The sequence below is a fragment of the Notolabrus celidotus genome, chromosome 17 (assembly GCF_009762535.1).
Source record: "Notolabrus celidotus isolate fNotCel1 chromosome 17, fNotCel1.pri, whole genome shotgun sequence".
Lineage (NCBI taxonomy): Eukaryota > Metazoa > Chordata > Actinopteri > Labriformes > Labridae > Notolabrus > Notolabrus celidotus.
The window spans coordinates 17,672,267-17,695,288 of NC_048288.1; the positions used below are offsets into that span (position 1 = coordinate 17,672,267).

A 23,022-nucleotide genomic window follows, 5' to 3' on the forward strand; every position below is an offset into this window, starting at 1 on the left:
ACCAATGGACTAAATCTTGATATTAAATGGTTAGTAATGGAGGTAAAAATTAGATTAAAAAAAAAATCTGAGGGATTATTTTGGGTTCTGACACTTTTGGATAATTGAATATGCACTGGGTCAAATTGACCCAGGAACCTTATTGCTGTCCCAGAGAAACGAACATAACAGGAGGGTTAAACACAAACTACTTATAATCATCATAAGTGCTAAAATATGGAAAGATTAAAAGGAGAAAAAAAAAAAAGGATTGGTTTGGAATAAAAAGAGGTTTGAGGTCCTGATGTCAAACGGATAATTCACCAAAAAGCCTTAAGTCTTTCATTCCAACTCAAATGTACCCTTTACTTGTAATCATTCTTGTGGATTGTTTTCATAGTCATATTTTTATCTTTAAATACTATGTCAAAATGTATATAATTTGAACAAAATAGGCATATGATCCATCAATGTCAACTAAGGTATGATGGAACTGCTTGTATTTCTGTAGCTAATCACAGCAGATATGATTTTAACATGTTTGAGGGACTACAGGTTTATAAATGGTAATTGTTCAGTCATCCAGGTAGTTTCAGCCCATAAAGTGACTCATTTGTGTAATGCATCAGACCAAAAAAAATCAGAAAAAACTGGTTCTCAGGTTTCTGTTAAATTCTTTAAGGTGTGTTTTTAGTGTTTTAATACCTCCATTTTTTTCCTGCAGGCTTTCAAGGACACTGGTAAGGCACCTGTTGAGACCGAGGTCGCCATCCACCGCATCCGCATCACCCTCACCAGCCGCAACGTCAAGTCTCTTGAGAAGGGTGAGTTATTATTGAGTAGTTCAGATTGAGGATAAAACAGGCCTGAGCGATGAGGACAAAATTCCTACCTGATGAACCCTGACGACTCGTATACGCTATTCTGAGCCATGGCTTTCTGTATCATGAAACTGATACTGAATTACATTGTATTAAAAATGAAATGTGGCGCTAAAGTAAATTTCTTTTGTATTCCTCAGTGTGCGCAGACCTGATCCGTGGGGCCAAGGAGAAGAACCTGAAGGTGAAGGGACCTGTCCGCATGCCAACCAAGGTACTGGAATATACTGGCTAGGCAAAATATTTCACTGCATATCAGAAGTTTTCTTCTGCTTATCTGATGTAATATCAGAGGAGAGGAACAGAAAAGTTCACCAGTGAATAGAAAGTGATTTTAAATTGAAGGTTTATAAAGAAATCAGAAGTGTGCAAGTGTTGTCCAAAAGACCCCTGGGTACTGATACTGATCTACCTTTTTTGAATTTTACTTTTTCTATAAAGAATACAATAGCACATAGTTAGATTTTGGATTTTTTTTTCATATTGGTCCAGCTTAAAATCAGTTATTTTTCTTCCTCCCCTGCAGACTCTGCGTATCACCACCAGGAAGACCCCCTGTGGTGAAGGATCCAAAACCTGGGATCGCTTCCAGATGAGGATCCACAAGCGCCTGATTGATCTGCACAGTCCATCTGAGATCGTCAAGCAGATCACCTCCATCAGCATCGAACCCGGTGTAGAGGTTGAGGTCACCATCGCAGACGCATAAATGGTGCAGATGATTCAATAAAGAAACGAATAAGGAAGCTGCTGTTCATTGGCTGGTCTCTTTATTTTACAATGCAGATCTAAGGTGCCTTTTAATAGGCATATAATGGGACATCTTTTAATTTTATGTTTCAAATTACATTTGTAAATATCCTGTAAGAAAAACAAACCAAAATCTACCTGTAGATGCATCAAGTCAATGCAAACAGGTGCATCACAGCAAATAAGTATATTGCAAAAAAAATAAAAATTCACATTCTTAATTAAAAAAAAAAAAAAGGGAATCTTAAGTATTTTCTCCATCAGTTGTCTAGTGAACTATTTTTAGACCTTTCTGTGTTTATTTTGACAACTTTGGCTTGTAGCTCAAAAATAAGACATCCACTATCTCAAACTATTGGACTATTTTTCCACAATGATAAATTGATTTAAAAAGCAGAAATATCCAACTTCTGAAGGGTGTTAATTTATACACTCAAAATTTGAAGACTGCACTTTTACCATGAACTACTGCATCACTGTGGTGTCATATGTATGCAATCAGCTGAGAAGAACAGCTCTTATTGAAGCCCATGTTGCTTTGACAGTAGCCTCTAGCTCGTTTGTATTTTTGGTTCAGGTTTTTCTCAACAAATACTCCAGACTTCTTATGGAGTGCATGTTTGACGAGTTAACTGGTCAACAAAACACAGTAATATGATTAGTAAATCATTTAGTAGAAGTTTTGGCACTGTGGACAGGTGTACAGTCCTGCTGGAAAAGGAAATCTGCATCTCCATAAAGCTAGTCAGCAGATAGAAGCATGAAGTGTTATAAACATCTCCTAGTAGACTTTGTGTTGACTCTGGACTTGATAAAACATAGTGGACCAGTACCAGTAGATGTGAGAAATCATCACAGACTGCACAAACTTCACACTGGACTTCAAAGAGCTTGGATTCTGTGCCTCTCCACTCTTGCACTCCAAACTGCTAGCCCTTATAACGATGATTATGCTGATGGTCTGCTGGATAACCATTAAGTCAGCAGTCTTCTTCATGATTGTGGTTGTGTTCGGAACTAGCCCGAGAAATGAACAGTATTTACTCTATTTAAATACTGATTTATTCACTCCAAATTAAATATGTTAATATTTTGAGATTGTTTTTTTCTTTGAGCTTTGGAGCATAATTATCTGAATTAAAATAGAAAACTGCTTAGAAACATTTTAGCATATGTATAGTGAGGCTTGTCAATTTTGACTCGCTTCTATTACTGATGGAAAATATTGAATTATTTTACAATTTCAAAACAGCAATCTGGTGCACCTATAAATCAGAAATCTGTGCACAACATGAAGATAAAACAAAAGAGAAAGGGAAAATTAGGTTAAAATTGATGCTTATTTTTTTCTATTTAGGTCAGGTAATGTTGAAATTTCTTTTTGGTGAACATATATACATAATAGGATTCCTGTTGTGGTACAAATGATTATAATTAATTATCCTGTCAGGGGGCAGAGTATAGTTTGTGAAACAGTAAACATTATCTCTTTAATCTGATCTACATGGACATCAGACTACAATAATATTTAAAATGTTGCCATTTACATGGTAATGTAAAATTCATGCAGTAAGTATTATTCAAATTAACATATGTTATTCTTGTGTTTTTCTTTCCCAAGACAAAGACAAATTGTTCAACTAAGCCCACTTGAATCCAGGACACACTGCAAAAACTCAAAATTTGTCTCATTTTTAGTCAAAATGTCTTCTCCCACTTGATTTAAGATAAATTTACTTAACAAGTAACATTTGAGCAAGATAGAGGGACTTGTTTTAAGACATCTTAAATATCTTGTTAAGTCAAACAATCTTGAAATGATCTTGTTTTGAGTTGTAATTTAAAAGAAACAAGGTTTATTTTACATTTCATACATTTTTTAAGCTGAGATCTTATATGTAGAAGACAGATAATCTTGATTTAAGACAAACCCTTTACTTGATTTAAGTAAATGCATTTCATTGGAGAATATATCAGAAAACAGCTCCATTGATAAAAGAAAGAAAGAAAGAAGAAAGGTTGATTTTTTAAAGGTGGGTTACAGTTTTCAGACACTGTTTCTTCTAAATCAGATAAAAATATACATCCTCAAACCAAATGCACACAATGAAACACCTACTTTTGAGCATAGCTGGCTTATCCTAAAAAACAACATGACTGAATATTAGTATATCCAGCTCACTATGAGGAGACTTTATATCTCAAAATGCTCAAATTAAACTTTGTAATCTTATTTCAAGCACAAGATGGTCTTAAACCTAGAGAAGTGCCACTATAATACAACTCAAATTGAGGTGAATATATCTCAAAGGAAGAAGTTAACATGACATTTATTAGTGCAAAAATCTTTTTTTTTTGAGTGAAAAAATACTAATTAGCATTCCTGGCTTATTCTGAGACACTAAGCTTTAAAATACTGGTCACATATTGCTGAAAATAAGTTTTTCCTTCTAATTTTAAGATCACACTTTTCTAAATATTACGTCTCATTTTAAGAAATCTTACCAAGCAAATTTTCAATTGTTTTATTGGCAGATTTCTTTGCTTATTTCAAGGTAAAAGTACCTTGAAATATATTTTTTCTTGTTTTTGGAGGGGCATTTTTTCCAGTGTAGAAGGTCTGACAGGTCCTGTGTGTCCTGACCAATACTGAAGCAAAACCTGCTCCATGCTTTCAGCTCAGTAAAGCCTGAGTAGAGTCTGAGGCTGTTTCCTGGTGATTTGTTTCACTTCACACCTGATCTCACTTAAACCTGATGACAGGCTCGCTGTGGGTTTCAGTAGGAGAACATCAGCAGGCATACAAGCTGCTGGAATAAATCATTTTTAAAGCCAAAATATCCTGTAACAATCCTCTAAAGAGTCAGGGGTCGGTAAAGCCTCATTACAGCAGAAAACTTTATCATAAAGTGAATCAGCACATTAACTGTTAGACATTTTGAAGCTCAAGATGAGTGAAGTGATTGATCTGACTCTTGAAGGAGAAGACAATATGCAGCCTGTCGACATGGACATGACCTGTAATGTTCCTCCCTTCGGTTCTTCATCCCAACAGGTAAAGTCTTTTTCTTTCCCATCTAACTCCTTCAGTTTGCACTCCTAGTTTGTACCCTGATTGTTGGTCTCTCTGTTTGTAGGCTGAAGCTCCAGGTGTTGCAGAGCAGCAGACCATGAGAGTTTACCTCAGAGTCAGACCTTTCTCTAAACAGGAGCTCTTTGACAATGAGGATCAGGTAATAAGAATTATTTAATTGAGGTCATACATTTGATTTCTACAAAGCCCCTGAAGTCATTGAAGGTGACAATTTGTATCTTGTCTGCATACATTATTTTCTGCCCTTTTAATATCTTGAAAATGTGTGTACAAGATATTGCTCTTGTGTTCACCAAATATTTTATGCCCGCCAATTATTCTCCTGTGGGTACAGTCATTTAAGTGAATGCAGTAGTGGTGATGACTCAACTCAACTCAACTTTATTTATAAAGCACCTTTCATACATAGAAACATGCAGCCCAAAGTGCTTCACAGAGTAACAGACAGTCAGAAAACAACAGCAATGGTAAAATTATAAAAGGCATGATTAAATACAAAAAGAAATACTTAAAAAAGAAAAGAAAATCAACAAAGTAAAATTAATAAAATAATTAAGAGTGGAAAGAAAAGTAAAAAAAAAGGTAGAGTTAACAAGATCAGATGAACACAAGAAATACATAAGATAAATAAATACATGTTAAAACAATGGTTTAGATAATAATGATTAAAATAATAAAAATGATAAAAAATAAATAAATAAATAATAATAATAATAATAATAATAATAATAATAATAATAATAATAATAATAATAATAATAATGCAGTCCAGGGCTCAAATAAACTACTCCAAATTAATAGCTAAATTTAAAAGGTAAGTCTTAAGTTTACTTTTAAAAATGAGTGTATTAATTGTAAGTATTTGTCATTGGATGTCTCTGTTTTCCTGTAATGTTTGTTTTATTGTGTGAATACCATTTATTACCATTTTTAAGAACACAAGGACTCATATTTTGTGTGAAACATAAGCGCCCTCTGCTGGACAGAGTTGAGCGATGCACTCCATGTTTTATTGATTTGCAATATCTGTGTTAAACGGTACATTAAGTCATTTATTCTCAGTGAAAGAGGTATTTATCAATGTGGTATGTTTGAGAGAGCCTCTGAACTTTATATCAAATATTTTTAGGATGATTCTAATTTGCTGTACACTAATGTATGCTCACCACGTTATGATTAACTAGCTATAGCTTCAACATGAATCTCAATAGTGTGCCAATGCTATCCCACGGTTAGAATAATTATTGCTTAATTCATGTCCAAGCATTTAGTTTAGCTTAGTAACTAGAAAGGTGGCTTCGATAAAAGAAACTCTGCTGTTGTCAGAAAAAACAGTGTTGGAGGTAAAACACTTAATATTTGTTACAAGATGGAGGGTTATAGAATAATTTAAGTTATAACTAAGTTTAAGTTCTAAAGTTATAGTTATTTGGTGTTATTGAAAACAAGCACATTAATAGAGGTGACGCAGTTTTATTGTGTGCTGGATTCACATGCTCCAAACATTTGTGGGAAGTTATTCTTCCAAGGAGAAACATGTTGGACTCCAATATTTACTTTTGTTCAACATGTTTCTCCTTTATTTGTCAACTTTGCAAGCTTATACTTAAAACAATTGTTCGGTGTAAAGGGGTTGTTAATGTGTTAATTCTGTGCCCTTACTTTATTTTTTACCATCCCCACACTACATGAAGGTAGGGTTATACACTCCCTTAATATCTTAGTCCTTCTTATTTCTTTTCTTTATATACTGTATTTTATTTTATTATATACCTCATCTTTCTCATTAATTTTGTTTCTTACTCTTACAGTGAAAGTGGAGCTGCTGCTGTGATTGTATAAGTCCTTTACAAAGTGGTAAAATAAACTTAAGCATAAACTTTGCATTTAGGAAAGCACAGCTCAGTGTCTTAGGAGGCATGCAACAGCTATCATATTTTATATATTTATTTGGTAATTTTTACTATAAATCTGCAATAAAGGGGGAAAAACGTAATTTATTATTTATTCTAGGGGTGAGTATTGGAAAGAACTTCACGATACGATACGCATCACGATACTATGGTCACAACACGATAGTATCACAATATATCATGATATTACAGTATTGTGATATATTGTGATATTCTACACATTAAACTAAGAAAAAAATAGGGATGGTGTATATGTAAATCATTGAAATACTGAAGTCATATTTTAGTGCCAACTCAGCTAAAATATGATTTTTTATTTTTACAAAAAATTGATATAAAGAGTTGAAATATTGATATTATATCGGAGGTCAGAGTATAGCGGTATATTGCTGTATTTTTCACACCTCTAATTTATTAATTTCTACATCTTTTTTTTTCAGGAATGTGTAGTGATTGAAAACAGCCAAATGGTGACCCTGAATGCACCAAAAGGTTCTGCCACCATGAAGAGCAGTGAAAGAGGCATCGGCATGTCAATCCATAAATTCTCCTTCTCACAGGTCAGAACGTCTGAGACTGTGGGGCTTTTTACCAAGCCTGGATGTTTGTTGGTTTACATTTATTCTTCAACACTGACACTGACCCTCATCTTTCTGTTTAATTTCAGATTTTTGGTCCAGAGACGACTCAGTGTGAGCTGTTTGAGGACACTGTCAAAGGTCAAATGTCTGATTTCTTAGATGGGGAAAACACTCTTATATTCAGCTATGGAGTCACCAACGCTGGGAAAACCTTCACAATCCAAGGTAAAGAAATGAACCACAACATTTTAGCAATACTCATGGTGGTCTTCTGAAAGTCTAAGTGTGCTGATAAATGTTTCAGGAAGTCCTAAAGAGCCAGGAATCCTCCCTCGAGTGCTGGATGCCACCTTTCAGCACATCAGCGGCCGCCATTACGAAGGGATGGACATGAAACCTCACCTCAGGAACGATGCACAGCACCTTGATCTGGACCAAGTCAAGCAGGAGAAGAGTGCTAAAGCTGCTGTCTTTGCTTCAGCCAAAGATGTGAGATTACACAATCTGTACTGTCTCTTGATGTAACTGGATAACTGCTTCTCCCTCTGTCTTTCGCTTGTGGCAGCTTTTGCTTGAAAATGTGATTATAGATTATTTTCTACTTTTTTCATATGCTTTTGCACTATTTGATACTGCCATAAGTGGAAAGGTATCAATGTATTAGTATTTATATTGGGGCTTTTATGACTGTATTGTAGGACATTAGGACACTGGGAGGACAGAGTGGGGAAATGGCATGCTGCACAAATCAATGGGTTGGAATCAAACCCAGGTCACCTGACTCAGGGACTATAGCCTCTGTAAATGGGGTGCATGATTTAATACTGAGCCAAACTGGCACACCTCGTACCTAAAATTCTGGCAACCTTCATGGGCCATGGTTTTACAATACTCTTGGAGCAACAGGCAGCTATTGACTTCAATGTAGCAAGCAGTTTCAGATAAGATCTTCTTGCCAAGATTTACTTTTGTGGGTGTTTTATAGTCTGACCAGCAATTTGAGGTGCAAGAATTGAGTTGAGACATCTAAGAGCAGATTGTTATCTGAACTTTCATGCAGATATCTCTTCTATAGACAATCATTTAAGCTAGATAGTTGCTGCTGAAGCAGGTGTTCTGGACTGGACTTTATTCCGCCCTATGTGCTCTCCACAAGGGCTGTTTACTGCTTACTGCTCCAAACAGAAACCAGAACTCCTCTGACACCAAAATCTTGACCCCCAGATAAAGACTTTGCAAGTTTACACAGCACCTGTAAATAGAGATGAAATTGAAACTATATTATGCAAATGAAGCTTCAAACACGTCAGAGACCGGGGATAAAGGCCGGTCTGCAGCCTTGTGAGGACAATCCAAATCTAAATCGTCCCTCTGTGCACGTCATACCTCTTTCCTCTCCTTCTTTTCTGTCTGTACCTCGACTCTCTCCATCAACGAAGGTCTTATAAAACAAGTTCTAATTTCAAGGTAATCTGTCTTTAAAGTCTGCTTCCTTTCATGATGTTATTGACTGTTTTTTAGGATTTTTATCTGATTTTAAATTTATTTGGTCCCATCTAGGATTGTGATCCCAACAGAGCCAGCGGTGGTTCAGAGTTTTTTTCCTGCTCCAGCCGGGCTCTCTCATCCTCTTCTTTGTGCTACGATCAAACAGGTTGTCCAAACTGATTTTAAAAATTGCATTTTAGATGTTTTGCATGTTTGAAAGAGTTTTAATTTTGTATGATGAATGTCTTGGGCAGGTGATAAAGTTTCTCAAACTGTATTAGAGCAAAGTTTTACTGCAGGACTTCTTACAAAACAGATTAATGACATGACACCAGTATTTCCCCTAATGTTCCTTTTTCACTCCTACCTTTCCTTTTTTTTGTATCCTTCTTCTTAAGTGACACTGAGCAACCAATCAGACTGCAGCCAGTTTGCCCTGTGGGTTGCATTCTTTGAAATCTACAACGAGTGTGTGTACGACCTGCTTCAACCTTTGCTGTGCTCCAAACTGAAGAAACGTTCTTCTCTGAGAGTGTGTGACGACGGGGCTGGAAATGCTTACGTAAAAGGTGAGAGCATCGCTTTATCATCTGCTCTTAAAATCTATGAAAAATCAAGGTCATAGTGTTTTGATTTTTATTTCAGATCTGAGGTGGATCAATATCCAGACTCTGAGTGAAGCCAGCAGACTGCTCCAGTTTGGAAACCGGAACAGAAGTGCTGCAGCCACAAAGATGAACCAGTCGTCCAGCAGAAGGTAAACCAGCGCTTCACCACACATTTACTTTCAATCTGAACACTCACTGTTTAAAACTCACTCCAGCTTTCCTTACAGCCACAGCATCTTCACCATGAAGTTACTGCAGATCAGCGGCAGCACAGTCAAGAGGATCTCTGAGTGCGTATCATGCATGACATCATAAACACTCTCAAATGTTTATTTTTTATTTGTTGTCTTTTAAGTAATGTATTCAAACATCATATTATCAGTATTAGACTGTAGTCATGTGCGTGTCAACTAAAATTAAATAAGATGAGATATTCCAGTAATGCGTTGCAGTAACTGTCAGTCTTTGCTTACAGTAATACTTCTTTAAATAATGCTTTGCCTCCTCACTGTCATCTTTCATGGAAACAGAAGGTTATGAGGGTTAAGGCTGTTGAATATTTCATAAAAAAGTTGAGATGCCTCTTAAAAAACAGATAATACATTTGTATCGAAACAGAACATGTTTTCATATCATATGAATCTTCCTTTAAACCATCATAAATGACTTGTGATGCCATGGTGAGATGCAGTAGGTCATTAAATGAAGACACTTCCATCATGGTAATGATTGATTGTGATTATTCACTTTCTCTCTGAAAGGTGTGTTGGGAATTAACAACACTAGAAATAGCAGTGTTGATAGTTTAACTACATTTCTCAGCAGCTTAGTGGTGTTTCTGTTTTTTTGTGTTTTTTTAATTTTCTTTTTATTGTGCCATAGAACATTGTCATTACAATTACACAATATTGAAGACATAAGTACATAACAAGCATACCAAATTTTTCTTTTTGTATTTTATTTGGTCTCTCCACTGGAGCCAAATCTTTGTGCAGTGAGGTGATTTTTTTTGTAACATCCATGCACCTCAAATTTAAATATTTCCCTTTTTGGTCACACAGTCTGTCAATCTCTGAACCATCAGCTATTATCTGATGAGGATGTGTGCCTCTGGGAGACACGGCCAATGTTGTGGAGCTTAAGTGAAGCCAGCATTTACCAATAAATACTTTTTCATGCATCACCTTTGTTTACAGTCCAACTAGAAATCTGAGATGTGAGGATTGTTGGTGTTCAGAAATCAGATTGTTAGCTGAGCTTGCAGGACAATTATTCTTTCAAAACATGAATTGAAGCTGATATGTTGTTGTTGTGGGTCTGGGCTGGACAGAAAACCAGCTCCAGCATTTTTGTCTCAGGTCGGCTTTTAACCAGTCCAACACGACACACCTGTACACCGTCCTTGTGACTCTTTTTAATACACCAGCTGTACTTTTCCCAAGACAACTGCAGTGACTGGACGGTCTGTGGCACATGTATCTCTGCCCTCAACAGGCTATACTTTTGTACATTGGTGCTGTACTGCAAACTGTCTGACGTGAAATATTCTCAATGATACACTCTACTCCCTCAGAATACAGTGAATGACGTGGTAAAGACATGGTTGGACCAAATATAAGATTGTCTGTAGTGGCTATTTGACTTGATCAACTTACAAAACTTAAATCTCAAATCAAAAACCGTCCACGGGGCACGGGGAGAGTGGATCTTACATGGTGTCCAAAATATTGTCAATGTCCAGCCAAGTATTCAGTCTTTTGGTGGTTTATTGTACAACAAAAAGCTTCTCTCAAACAAAAGGTAGCATCTCTTTCAAATCTCTCGGTAAAAAAACATTCACCATCCCCGGTGTCCGCCTCTCCTATCTTAGCTGCCCATCTATATAGACGTCACCTGGTGCAAAGCCATCAACCTATAAGTGAGTAATTAAATATACTAATACCCCAATGGCATCAAAGTTAATTACCTTAAATTAAATAACAATAAATCAATTGATTTAAAGTAAAAATAATCAAATATATGAAACAATGTAAATAGCTCCAACATTGTCTTTATACATGTTTACAGCCTAAAGTCAAAACTCTGGCAGCTCCAACATCATGAGAGGGGATAAAATAGAGACATACCTATTATTCTGAACTGATTTCTGATTTTCAGGTTTTCTCTGTGCGACCTTGCCGGCTCTGAAAGATGCAACAAAACCACAACATTTGGAGAGAGGCTGAAGGAAGCGGGAAACATCAACAACTCCCTGCTCATCCTGGGGAAGTGCATCACCGCGCTCCGCAACAATCAGACAGACAGGTACAGGTGGATAGAAATGATTCAGGTGTTTGTCACCCGCTGCTGGTTTTTCCTAAAATCTACATCTTCTTCTTCTTCTTCTGTGTTTCATCAGAATGAGGAGCAGCTACATTCCTTTCAGAGAGAGTAAACTCACCAAGCTCTTCCAGGCTGTTTTCTGCGGTAAAGGACGAGCTTCAATGATCGTCAACATCAACCAGTGTGCTTCCACGTACGACGAGACTCTGCATGTGATGAAATTCTCTGCTGTTGCCAAACAGGTCAGTTTGAGTACATGATGGTTGTGGAAAAGACGCTTCAGCAGATTGTTCTCACCTGTACCCATACCTGTGTCGTCTGCAGGTGGTTCAGGTGATCCCAGACAAACGGCTGGAAGCTCTGGCTCCTTGTTTGGTCGGCAGAGATGGGAAACCTCTGGTGAAGAACGGGGTGATTGACAGCCAGGCACTGGAGAGCTACCTGTCTGAGGATGAGCTGCTGGATGAGGAGGATGAGGCTGACATGACTGTGCTGCCTCAGCATGTAAACCTTCAATTGTTACGTCCTTTTCAGACACTGTTTCATCATTTTCTCAGATTTTTTTCAGAACCAGTCCGCTATCATCTATAGATTACATATTTGCCTGGGGACAATAGCCAGCTTACTTGTAACTCCAGTATAGCCAGCAGTTAGAGATAAACGATTTTACAATCAGGACATCCCTTCCGTGCGCTGCATTTTTACAAGCCAGTTAGCCACTTCAGAAGCAGACGCGTGTTCACATCAAAAGAGAAGTTAAAGTAGCCCTTCTAGATATGTCTGCAAAATAGACAGTCATTTCTTGATGCTTTACATTCCCAAGAGAAGCACCCATTCATCTGTTTGTGGTCAGTCTCAGTTTCACTGTAAATAGTAAGTTACACAGAGGCTTCACTCTGGTTTACTTCAGCAGTATGAACCTGAGAAAGCAACTGATTTTCTTGTAATTAATGGGTCTTAAGTTTGCTGAGATAACAACATTATGAGGCAGACAGATCAAAAAGTCAAGCTGTGTCAGGTCTGTCCTCCAAAAGGAGAAGAAAACGAGTTTTAAAATGTTTGATGAATGGAGGTGGGACCCATTGTTTCTGATAGGTTAGAGGAAGTCAGGAAATCTAAACACTGAGTGTCTTTAGTGACACAACATCAAGCAGATTTTTTTCTCAGAGTAAATGTCTGTTCTAGAACAGATTGTGCTCTTGCATCAAATATCTAATAACACCTCAATTTTAGAATATAATTTTGAATACCTCCTTTTATTGTCCTTTTAATGCTTTTATTTACTTATCCATTTTTATTTATTAATTTATTTTTATTTATTTATGTATTTAGTCTATTTACCCTTGAAAAACCTCTCAACAATGATTCACTGGTGTATTGTCCCACCACTTGTTTCATTGACGTGTATTCCTTTTAACGTCTTCCGTTGCATTTTGTTTTTCATTGTTAAAATTTCTCCTCCCTGTCTGTCAAATTGCTTACTTTATTTGAACTACGCTTTGTTTTTCAAAGCACTTTCTAAACTTTTGTTTTTAAAGGTGCTATATAAACATAGTTATTATTATTATTATTATTAGTATTAGTATTATTATATAATACTGCAGTTATGATCTAGCTCATAGAACTGTTGCATTTACATACATGCTCACACAGCTGTAGGCATATCTGTAAAATGCTACATGTATCTCCAACATTTGTTTTACTTTAACTCTTCCAGGAGCTTGTAGGTATGATCGAGTATCTGCGGACAAAACTGTTGGCTGAGCGAAGAAGAAATCTGGTTCAGGAAATGGAGATTCGTAAGGAAATGGGAGATGCCATGTTACAGCAGCTCATGGAGAGTGAAGAGCTACGCAGGTGACTTTAGTTTTCATTTGCAAAAGAAAGGCAGTGATGAAATACTTCACCCATGGGTTTCATTTTTGTGATGTTTATTCAGAAATGTGGTTCTGTATACGAAAGATTTGTTTCTGCGGTCATATCCCAAAGCAAACTCTTGTTGACGCCCAAATGAAACTAAACCTATGATGTACAAAAAATGTGCATTCAATGTTTAGTCGACAGATAGAAGAGCTGAAGGAGAGCTACCAGGAGAAGCTGGAGAACACGTTCGAGATGTACAAAGATGCACTCAAAGAGCACGCCTACCAGAGCGCCATGGACAACCTGGAAGACGACTATGTACCTCTGGATGAGTTCATCGCTGAGCAGGAGAAAGTGGAGGTTCGTCATTTGACCAAATTTAACTTTTCCTAATGAGTTTACTCTACAATGGACACGTGAGCATAAGAACTGGACCACCGAGAAATAGAAAGTGGCATGTAGGCACATGACCATGAGTTCAAGGTGTTGACTTTGTCTCCAAGTTCTCCAATCCAGCATCTATGGCTACATTCACACTGCAAAGCTTAATGCTCATTCCGATTTTTTGTTTGCGTGTTCACATTACCATCTATAATGTGACCTGTATCTGATTCCAGTGTGAACTGTTTGCTGCTCCGAACTGCCCCGCATGCGCAAAAGAAAAGTAACAATGACGTCACATGCAGCTGTTTGACAAGTTCTTTCGATGTACTTTCAAACACAGACCGGTTACTGTATGAACCCTCAAGCTTTGCTTGTATGGAAGTGTCACCCCATATATGTATAAGGTCCAAGACCTCGCTGTCCCTCCATTGACTTGCTCCATCGTTGCTATCCTCCATTTTTGCAAGGCTACCGCCGTGCAGAATTGTGACTTGTGTCGCTATAAAATGACATGAAAGTATCAAATGCGCATCAAATCCACCTTGACCGTTCACACTGAGGTCGCATTGAAAAAAATCTGATCTGTATCTGATTCAGGACCACATATGGAAGTGGTCTAAATCTGATTTGAAAGAATCAGATTTTGGCCAAATTTTAGTGTTCACACTGCCTCTAAAAAATCTGACCTGGTCACTTGACCCCCCAAAAAATCGGATTTGGGACACTTTTGCCTGCAGTGTGAACATAGCCTATGTGATGTGCTGGATGACAAAATCTGGTCCATAGAGGCCCCACCTCACAAATTCCAGGGCTGTTTTTAGGCTGACTTTTTAGGTGGTATGATTTCATGGCGGATTGATGTTGAGGTCTATGCAATTATCAAACTGTCTTTTTAAATCTAGCATTGTCACTATTTCTGCCACATAACTGAACTTGAATGTCTCTTATTAACTGTGTAGGCCCTCAAATGTAAAGTGTCTGAGTTGGAGACCTTGATATCTGCTAATAGAGGAGGATTGTGTGCAGCTCCAGCAGTGGACCATTCTTGCCAAACTCAACCAAAGAAAGCAACAGATTCAGCAGGTTAGCACGTTGTCCATGTGATGTTCTTTTGCAGGGTTAATATTTATTTTCGTTGTGATTTGAATGTGTCCTCCTTTAGTACTCTTAGCTCACCATACCAATTTCTAATGGCTTTTTATGTCATGCTTCTCACTCCATCCTCACTGCAGATGATCGATACAATCGACTGTACAGAGAAAAATGTGCCATAGTGAGGATGTGTGAGGATAAACAAGAGGTAACAAGGACATAATTTAAATGCTGTATCAGACATACCTTCTCAATCACATGCTCAGATTTCTATTTTATGTTTGGTTCAGTTGATTTTGTCTCTGGAGAGACGGCTGATGGAGATCAACGACACACTGCAGAGGGTCAGAGATGGTTTCATGGAGAAGTCAGCTGATCTGGAGGCTCTGCAGAGGAAGGTTGATGATCTGGTGAGTGAGAAGAACCAAACGTTCTGAAATGAGACAAACACACCCGGCTGTTTCTCTGAACACTGACAGAAGTCATTGTTACCAGTAGTTTTGACAATTCAGTCAGTTTTTTTCTGTCCCAGAACAAATCTTTGGACGACGTCCTGCGGCAGAACCTTGAGAAGGACAGGGAGATTTCCTCACTGAAGGCAGAACTCACAAAGCTCTCCCAGAGGTCTCCTGTGCAGCCAAAGATCAAACGTAGCCTGCTCGCCAACATCAGAGAGGCGGTGACTTCTCCACGTAAGACGACACCCAGCCGGACGCTCAGGAAGACGCTCAAGAACCCACATCAATGAAAAGCCAGCATCATGAGGTGTTGTTTTAGGTTTTCAAACACAAACCATGGACTATTTCAGTGAAATGGTATCACTGAAACTTTATTTATTGTACTCAGATGGTTATTTTAAATGTTTTATGTGCTTTCTTTTAATAAAATTTAAGGTGCGAAAACAATTTACATTTTCTAACCTCTGCTTTAAGGTACTATCTTGGCCACAGCTTGCTCAAATATTGCATGTCTCGTGCAGGGATTTTCCTCTGTAATACAAACCCTGTTTCTCACTGCTATAGAGATGTCATGCCAGAGAATTCATGCTTAAAACGCACTGAACCTTAGATCAACCTGGTCAAATGAGGCTGTCCATTATCCTGAGCCTGAGGCAGAAAACTACAAAAGACCCTATTTAACAAAGAAATCACGTGCAACTTTCACTTCCCTTAAGTGCATCACTATTTGTGGTTTAATTATTAGATTTAATTTTTTTTAAAATGTCCTATAAATGTAAGAATATTTCCATCATAATGATCAAAGTATTCTTTATTTTATTGACCTTTCCAGTTGAGTGAGTGATGTGTCTCCAGTCTTGTTGCAGAGCACAGCCTCCTCCCAGTTGAGGGTCACTGTGGCAGAGACAGCCAGCTGCTCATCTATCTCTCTGGTCTCAGTGATACTTAATGAGATTAGCTGTTGGTGTAAGCCTGCGTCAGTCCAAAGGGGTCAATCACAGGATTAGCACCTTGCTTAAGACTTACATCAGTTTATTACACTTTTTCCTCTTCACTTTTTCCACATTTCTGGCTCTTTGTGTTACATTTTGGAGCCTCTGAGGCATGTTTGCCTGTAATTCTGCTTACATCTGTGGAGTGTGGATTTTGTAATGCATCATGTCGCCCTGGGACTGAGTCTGTCTCGAGCCATAGCCATTGAATGAAGCATCTTCCAGGGGAGGAAGAGGAGTGGGGGCAGCCGGAGAAGTGAAGGGGCCAACGGGCCAGAATCTGGAGTGCTGTGAGTCTGAGACTGTGGACCAGTCTGCCTCATGCCGCTGGTAAACAACAAGGTAGCCGATGGATGCACGGTCGGCACAGAGAAGGCTTTGGCTGATGGAAAAGCTCTGGTGGATTCTCTGGTGAAGGTGAGCAGCTCTATGTTTTTACTGATTTCATTTATGCTGTGGCTGTTTAACATGAAAAAACATGTACAAACAAATCTTTTGACATGGAACCTATGTCTTTATCAGGCACCCACACCCACGTGTTTCACTTTGACAGTTACAGGAGGGAGAAATATGAACATTTGTTTAGACTAATAGTCTTCTTGTTGCAAATTGGTGTCCTCAAACTATTCAAACTGATATTACTCATGTTATGGCTGATAAAGAAAAAAAAACACAAACCCTTTGTGCAACTGTGCTCTACTGTTACAGAGTTTAGTTTGTGTATGTGATGCATTACCTGAAATTTCCCCTTTGAAGATGAGTCTTTTTTGTTTCTTGTGCAAAGATGTGAGATTTCCAGAATTGTTTACAAAGTTGCGGTCAAGTTTTGCAAATCACTGGAAGAATGTGCATTGAAAAGTGAAAATCTTTAGCAACATTTAAACCATATTATTTTGGAGTTATTATTGAACAGACAAAACAAACACAAGACATAACAGGATCTTCCCCCCTGCAGCTAAAAAAGCACTCTGACTGAAAAGAATTGTACGGTCCACTGCATCTTTATAATGCTCTTCTGTCTATGTTAAAGGCACAGATATTTCCTGCATTATACGGCCTGTGTCTTGTAGTTTGACCTACAATGCTCTTCAGTCTTTTCACTGATAACTGCATATAGTTCATTTATTTATAGACATAATTTTGCAAAGTGAGAAAAAACAAACCAAAGTGACAAATGAGGTACGTACGAGCGAATAGCTATTTCTGTCCAGTGTGCAACAGCAACACAACAGATATAACTGAATATATATTTGATATAAGACAGTTAATACATATGAACCTGTCAGACACACCAAAAGTAACTAAAAACAAAGGTCCAAGTACTTCACGGAAAACATGAGTAGAACAGTGAGCAAATAAAGTGTCACATTGTTACTATGTGTATGTATTCCTCTATTTCCCTAAAGGTCTGAGTGCACCAGGTTGTTTTGGCTTATCTACAAATAGATCAATGATAATGAGATTATAATACTATACATAATGTTTTTAAATAAAACTGCTGATCCTCCAGTGCTAAGCTAATAGCTTGTAAAGATAACTCTGTGCTATCATTTGATTAAGCTCATGAAAACTGAACCATCTCAGGTTTTGTTTCACTTTGTGTCCATAATATCGGAATATTCGTAATCATAATAATCGTATTGTTTGCTTACAGAAGTTTCTTGCGAGCCGGTTTGCCGCCAGAGGGAAAACAGGCTTAGTGTATATGTCATAGTGGGGGAAAGCAGGGTTTTTAAATCTGAGTTCTCCAGGCTAGTGACGACTCACTACAAAAGTTTTAGGAGTTCAATAGAGTGGACGGACCGTCATGATTGTAACTTTGGTTTGCAATTATTTCCATGTCAAGGCTGCTCCGAGAGACCCATTTAAATCAGTGTTAACCGTGAGTCAATGGGTACCTGGGCCTTAAATATCCATGCATTGGCCCAGGTAGAAGTTTTTCACAGAGAAGTATTCACATCAACTGCCCCTGTAGGGAATGAGTCCCTCTAAGTGTGTGATATGTGACTGGGGGGAGGGAGAGTCATTGGATAGGTCTCCTCAAAGCCGCCAGACTCCATTGACAAAAACAGCAATCTTATGTTGCAGGACACAGGAGTTGCTGGACTAAGGTTGCATTTGTGGTGTGTGCTATTTGGTGTTCAATAACTATTTTGGATACGACACAATACTTTTAAGGTACACAAAAACAGAAGTAAGAAAAACATCCAACCAGGCAAAAGCAGACCAGCAAGTCCCAAGTTCTGCAAAGTGATCCATGCTTTTGTTATAGTCTGGTGTGTTTTGTAGAGTGGTGTAACAGCTGCTTCTGGTTTAAAAAAAACATCTTTCTCTTTGACAGAAAGGTCTCTGTCTGTAAGGATCCTTTCTGTAATGTTGTCAGGCACTTAAAATAACTATCGAGTCAGTCCGGGACAAAAACAAGAACCTTCAGTGGACTCACTTTGATGAATAGGGCTTGAGCTGCAGCCATTACAGTGTGTAGCACTTCTGGCAGAAGTCTCCTGAAGCAATTCCAAAACTTTTTGCCCCTGTTAGTCATTTAGATGCAGGACATTTAATTACACTTCAAGCAGTACACTGCAAACTCAATCAGGGGCATGTTCACTGATACTAAAAGTTACACACTTGTAAATTGTTGTCACATCTCCGAATATGTGCAGGTTATGCTTCCAGAGCTTGTGAGAGAACGTGTGCAGGTCTAAGTTGTGCAAGTACAGCAGCCCTGAGTTACCAGGAGACTTATTCTCCTCTAAGTAATCTCCTCCCTGACATACATTTACGTCAAGGACATGAGAACACATAATGGCCATATTAACTCCGAGCAGCTCAACATGTGTCTTAGTTATCAGCACACAGCTTCAGGTTCTCTTAATAAGCACAGTTAACTCTTTCTCCTCCTCACTCACAAGGTGGTGGCGTGTTACCGTCACTTGGCTTCGTGCGTTGGCGGCTGCTCAGACAGTTTGCAGCTTCGAGATGAGCTGCGACAAACACGGGAAAAGGCCCAGAAGTTGGCTGTGGACATCTGCAGTCACCTGACCACACACCTCAGGAACAAGAGCCTCCCTGAAGAGCAGCGGAAGGAGATGGAGCTCCTGTGGGTGGCCTTCTCCTCCAGCCTGGAACTCCTCCATGTCGACATGTGTAAAGTGTTCAACATCGGTGACATCTTCTGTCTGGCCAACACAAAAAATCTGGTGCAGACCGGCCTACAAGGTAACTTATTCAAACTTATAATAATTAATGTCTCAAAGTGTATTTCAGTAGGCAATTAAGCAGAAAGTTCACTGGTCAGGTAAAAAGCAGAAAAACAGATTCAGCCAGCTGGGTGTTGGTATGGAAACTCTGAAAGCAACAAAGCTAATGTAAGTGTTTATCTGCATAATTATTTTGCAAAGGTTTATTTGGGAGATAGGAGTGTCATTTGAGTTCTTACTTCACTGAAATTACTTTTAACAGACTTTAGCTGGCTCTTTACTGTAGTTATTGAAATAAATATCAGCTGGACCTTCATTTTCTGGGAACTTATAAACAGGGGCGATTCTAGGATCAGATGTTTAGGGGTGCTGGGTACCCAGAGAGCTGCTCGGTCGGGCAAGATAAATTTTACATTATAATGCAGTTTCATTCCCACATTTGTGAAAGATAAGTATAAGACTTTTTGGGAAAGTCTGTGACTGAACCATCAAATCTGATCAAGGTTGTTTAAATGCTGAGCCACAGCAAAAGAGAAATGGATTTGAATCATAAAAGAAATGTATGGTTATTCTCATTTCTGAGGAAAGAGAACTCATTTTGATACAGCAGCTCTTCAACATATACATAAACAGTATGTATGTTTCTGGAGAAAACCAGCCCCTATAGTGAGTACCAAAAATTGGACATTGGAGTTATTTTTTGGACTTTCATTTGAAATGCAATGCACAACATTTAAAATGCGGTGGACCTGCTGTATTTAAATGTTACACTGTATTGTTTTGAAATTTTTCTAGCTTGTGAAACAAGAAAATCTCAAGTTTTAGGGGTGCTGGGATTCAATTTAGAGGTGCTTCAGCACCCCCCAAAATGGTTGAGAAACGCCTATGTTTATAAAGGAATAGACAAAGTGGGGCATTTAATGTTAAAATCAGAACCTTTTATTAGATTTTTTTTAAAAGTTGAAGTAAAGTCTGATTCTGGTGTCTTGATCAGAGAGTACAGGAGATTATGTGCTTTTTGCTCGCTACCATCTTGATACAGTTTGTCCTCAAGGGGGCACATCATCACCTTTTCTTTTGTGCACATATCATGTAGCATTTCTAGAGCTGTGCACTAAGAGTGCAAATATATCAATCAACTTTGGATCAACTGTTTTCCCAGGCTGTAGAGCAGGGGTGTCAAACATGTGGCCCGCGAGAGGATCCAATCCGGCCCGCATAATGACTTTGCAAAGGGAAAAAATTACAGAGAAGACATTAACTGGAATTTTTCAATAAAAGTAACTACTATTTCAAATCTGTCCTCTGGGGGTCACATAAAATCATATTCCTGGCAGAACGCACCTGAACGGCACTTTTTTTCTCAAAGTGAGAAAATAGATTACTTGTTGTTTGCATAATCCGGCTGAGATTCATAAAGACTTGTTAGAGCACTACTGTCCCTCAAGCACATTGTTCATGCTGGAGCTGAGGGGTCCAAAATAATCAACTTTACCTTCTTCATTATTATAATCTCTCTGTTCTTTTGATGTAAACATTACACTCTGTGTCAGGTGAATGGGTAACCTGTGTGTTTGGTGTGTTCGCAGCAGGTTTCAGGGCTTAACGAGTAAAATATTCTACCCACTATGAAACTCATCATGGTGAAAAATACAACAGCTGTTTTTGTAGAGAGATAGTTCATTAAATGTGAATATTTTCAGAATATATACTTGTACTTATTTTGCACTAAAACAAAGGGAAACATTTAGAGTTGTCGTTATCTACAGGTTATTATGTTATGATTTCACTGGTCCGGCCCACTTCAGATCAACTTGGGCTCTATGTGGCCCCTGAACTGAAATGAGTATGACGCCCCTGGTGTAGAGAGAACCCAGTACAGTGTAGACATGTGAATCACTAAACTAATGCATAACTTAACATTAAGATCCTGGTTATGTTATGCTTTAGGGTTGTCTGAAATCATATTACAAGAATTTTGGATGTACAAAATAAGGAAATATACTGAACTATTTACACAAGTCACAATATTCAGCAACCTACAGATCCATTTAAAGAGAGAATCTTATGAAATACCTTGTTTTACATCTACCCTTCTTGAATGGTTAATAATGGGGATGGTTAAATATAAATGTTTATGTTAACAGCTGAGTAAAAACCTCCTGAATTAGTATTGAGTTCTCTTCTGAACCTGTAAACAATCATCAGACAGTCAACATAAGAACCATTTTGGTCCCTGTGTAACTGTCCCAAGGTGAAGTGATTTTAAAAGTTTGAATCTTCCTTTTGTTTTTGCAGGAGGCGGCAGCGAGGTCGCCGCTCGGGCTCTCAGCCTGCCGGACCTGAACCAGGCTCAGACCTCCACTCTCCCTGCAGGTCTGGAGATCCTAGAGCGCAGCACCATGGAGAAAGAGATCAGCCAAATAGATCACATGATCGATGACATGGAGATGAAGGTCAACGTGCTGCGCTGGATGGTGGAGCCTCGTGGGCCAAAGCAAGTGGACGAGCTGAGCGGTTCAGACAACACCTCACTTGCTCTCATGTCGGTTGAGGAGGAGGAGCAGCCTGCACAGCGGTCTCTGTGTCAGCGCAGCCCCATCTTTGTGCTCTTATTGCTGCTGCTGGTGGTTTTAGTGGCAGCTACTCTATCTGTCAGTATTGTCCTTTTATCATGAGCAAAACCCTTTAAACACTCAACCTACTGTTTTCTGTAAAACTTTACAGCAAACAATGAATAAACTACTGCAAGTAAAGTAGCTTTTTTTTAAACACACTCATTCCAAAACAGTTTCACTTTATTACAGCAGCTAAATGAGCTTAAGTGCATAAGATAATTGAACTATTGCTGTTTGGTAATGTCTTGCTGAAATGTGCAAGGTCTTCCCTAAATAAGGCTTTGTCTGGATGGTAGCACATGCATCTCCAAAACCTGTATGTATTGTTCAGCATTAGTTAGTTAGCCTTCCAAGTTGTGTTTGCTATCAATGCCATGGACACTTATGCATCTCCATAGTACCAGGGGTACTAGCTTTGAACTGTGTATTGAGGTGGTATATCTCAACAATTACTGATTCAAAAATTGATTAACAAAAGAGTATACTTAAATGGTCATTCCAAATGCAGTCCTTTTTAGGGGTGAGGTGGGGTATCACTGGCCTATATACGCCTCATGGGATCACAAGAAAGTCCGACAGTCCCAGACAGGTTCAAGCCTGTGACCGCCTACATTTCAGATCTCAAGAATATTTGTAAACCACAAATGAAGGGAAAATGGCAAGATTAGTTCCCCTCTGTCGGTTCGGTCTTGATGTATTGCTCAGTTGTAGAAGTTCTTAGCTTCTATTCACAAATGTTATCTCTCCAGTGCTCTCAAATCCAAACTCCCATGAGTAGCTCAGTCTGTAGCTGATCTCC

At 38.4% G+C, this 23,022-nt stretch overlaps 3 protein-coding genes and 1 non-coding gene across 4 annotated transcripts in view; all 4 read left to right on the forward strand.

The window, feature by feature from the left end:
- Positions 1–1,606, forward strand: part of rps20 (ribosomal protein S20) — a 2,538-nt gene extending 932 nt beyond the window's left edge. Inside the window, exons 2-4 of the mRNA XM_034706890.1 lie at positions 704–803; positions 1,001–1,074; positions 1,387–1,606. Of these exons, the coding sequence (XP_034562781.1) occupies positions 704–803; positions 1,001–1,074; positions 1,387–1,569 (357 nt within the window). The 3' untranslated portion in view covers positions 1,570–1,606. The remainder of the gene's footprint in view (positions 1–703; positions 804–1,000; positions 1,075–1,386) is intronic.
- Positions 847–914, forward strand: LOC117829426. Its single transcript, XR_004634627.1, has one exon. It is a non-coding gene; the product is annotated as a small nucleolar RNA U54 (small nucleolar RNA).
- A 2,720-nt stretch (positions 1,607–4,326) lies between the features above and the next one.
- Positions 4,327–15,864, forward strand: zgc:56231 (uncharacterized protein LOC406257 homolog). The gene is made up of 18 exons (XM_034706388.1): positions 4,327–4,665; positions 4,748–4,843; positions 7,058–7,177; positions 7,285–7,423; positions 7,503–7,687; positions 8,759–8,852; positions 9,085–9,255; positions 9,332–9,443; positions 9,522–9,584; positions 11,452–11,598; positions 11,693–11,858; positions 11,941–12,120; positions 13,334–13,473; positions 13,674–13,839; positions 14,823–14,946; positions 15,096–15,163; positions 15,246–15,365; positions 15,488–15,864. Exons 1-18 carry the CDS (start codon positions 4,561–4,563, stop codon positions 15,701–15,703), a joined length of 2,412 nt encoding a protein of 803 aa, XP_034562279.1. The 5' UTR covers positions 4,327–4,560; the 3' UTR covers positions 15,704–15,864.
- Positions 15,865–16,221: 357 nt separating this feature from the next.
- On the forward strand, positions 16,222–22,300 carry rgs9bp (regulator of G protein signaling 9 binding protein). Its single transcript, XM_034706771.1, has 3 exons — positions 16,222–16,822; positions 19,318–19,624; positions 21,904–22,300. The coding sequence occupies exons 1-3, from the start codon at positions 16,727–16,729 to the stop codon at positions 22,281–22,283; spliced, it is 783 nt and encodes a 260-aa protein (XP_034562662.1). The 5' UTR covers positions 16,222–16,726; the 3' UTR covers positions 22,284–22,300.
- Positions 22,301–23,022: the final 722 nt, after the last annotated feature.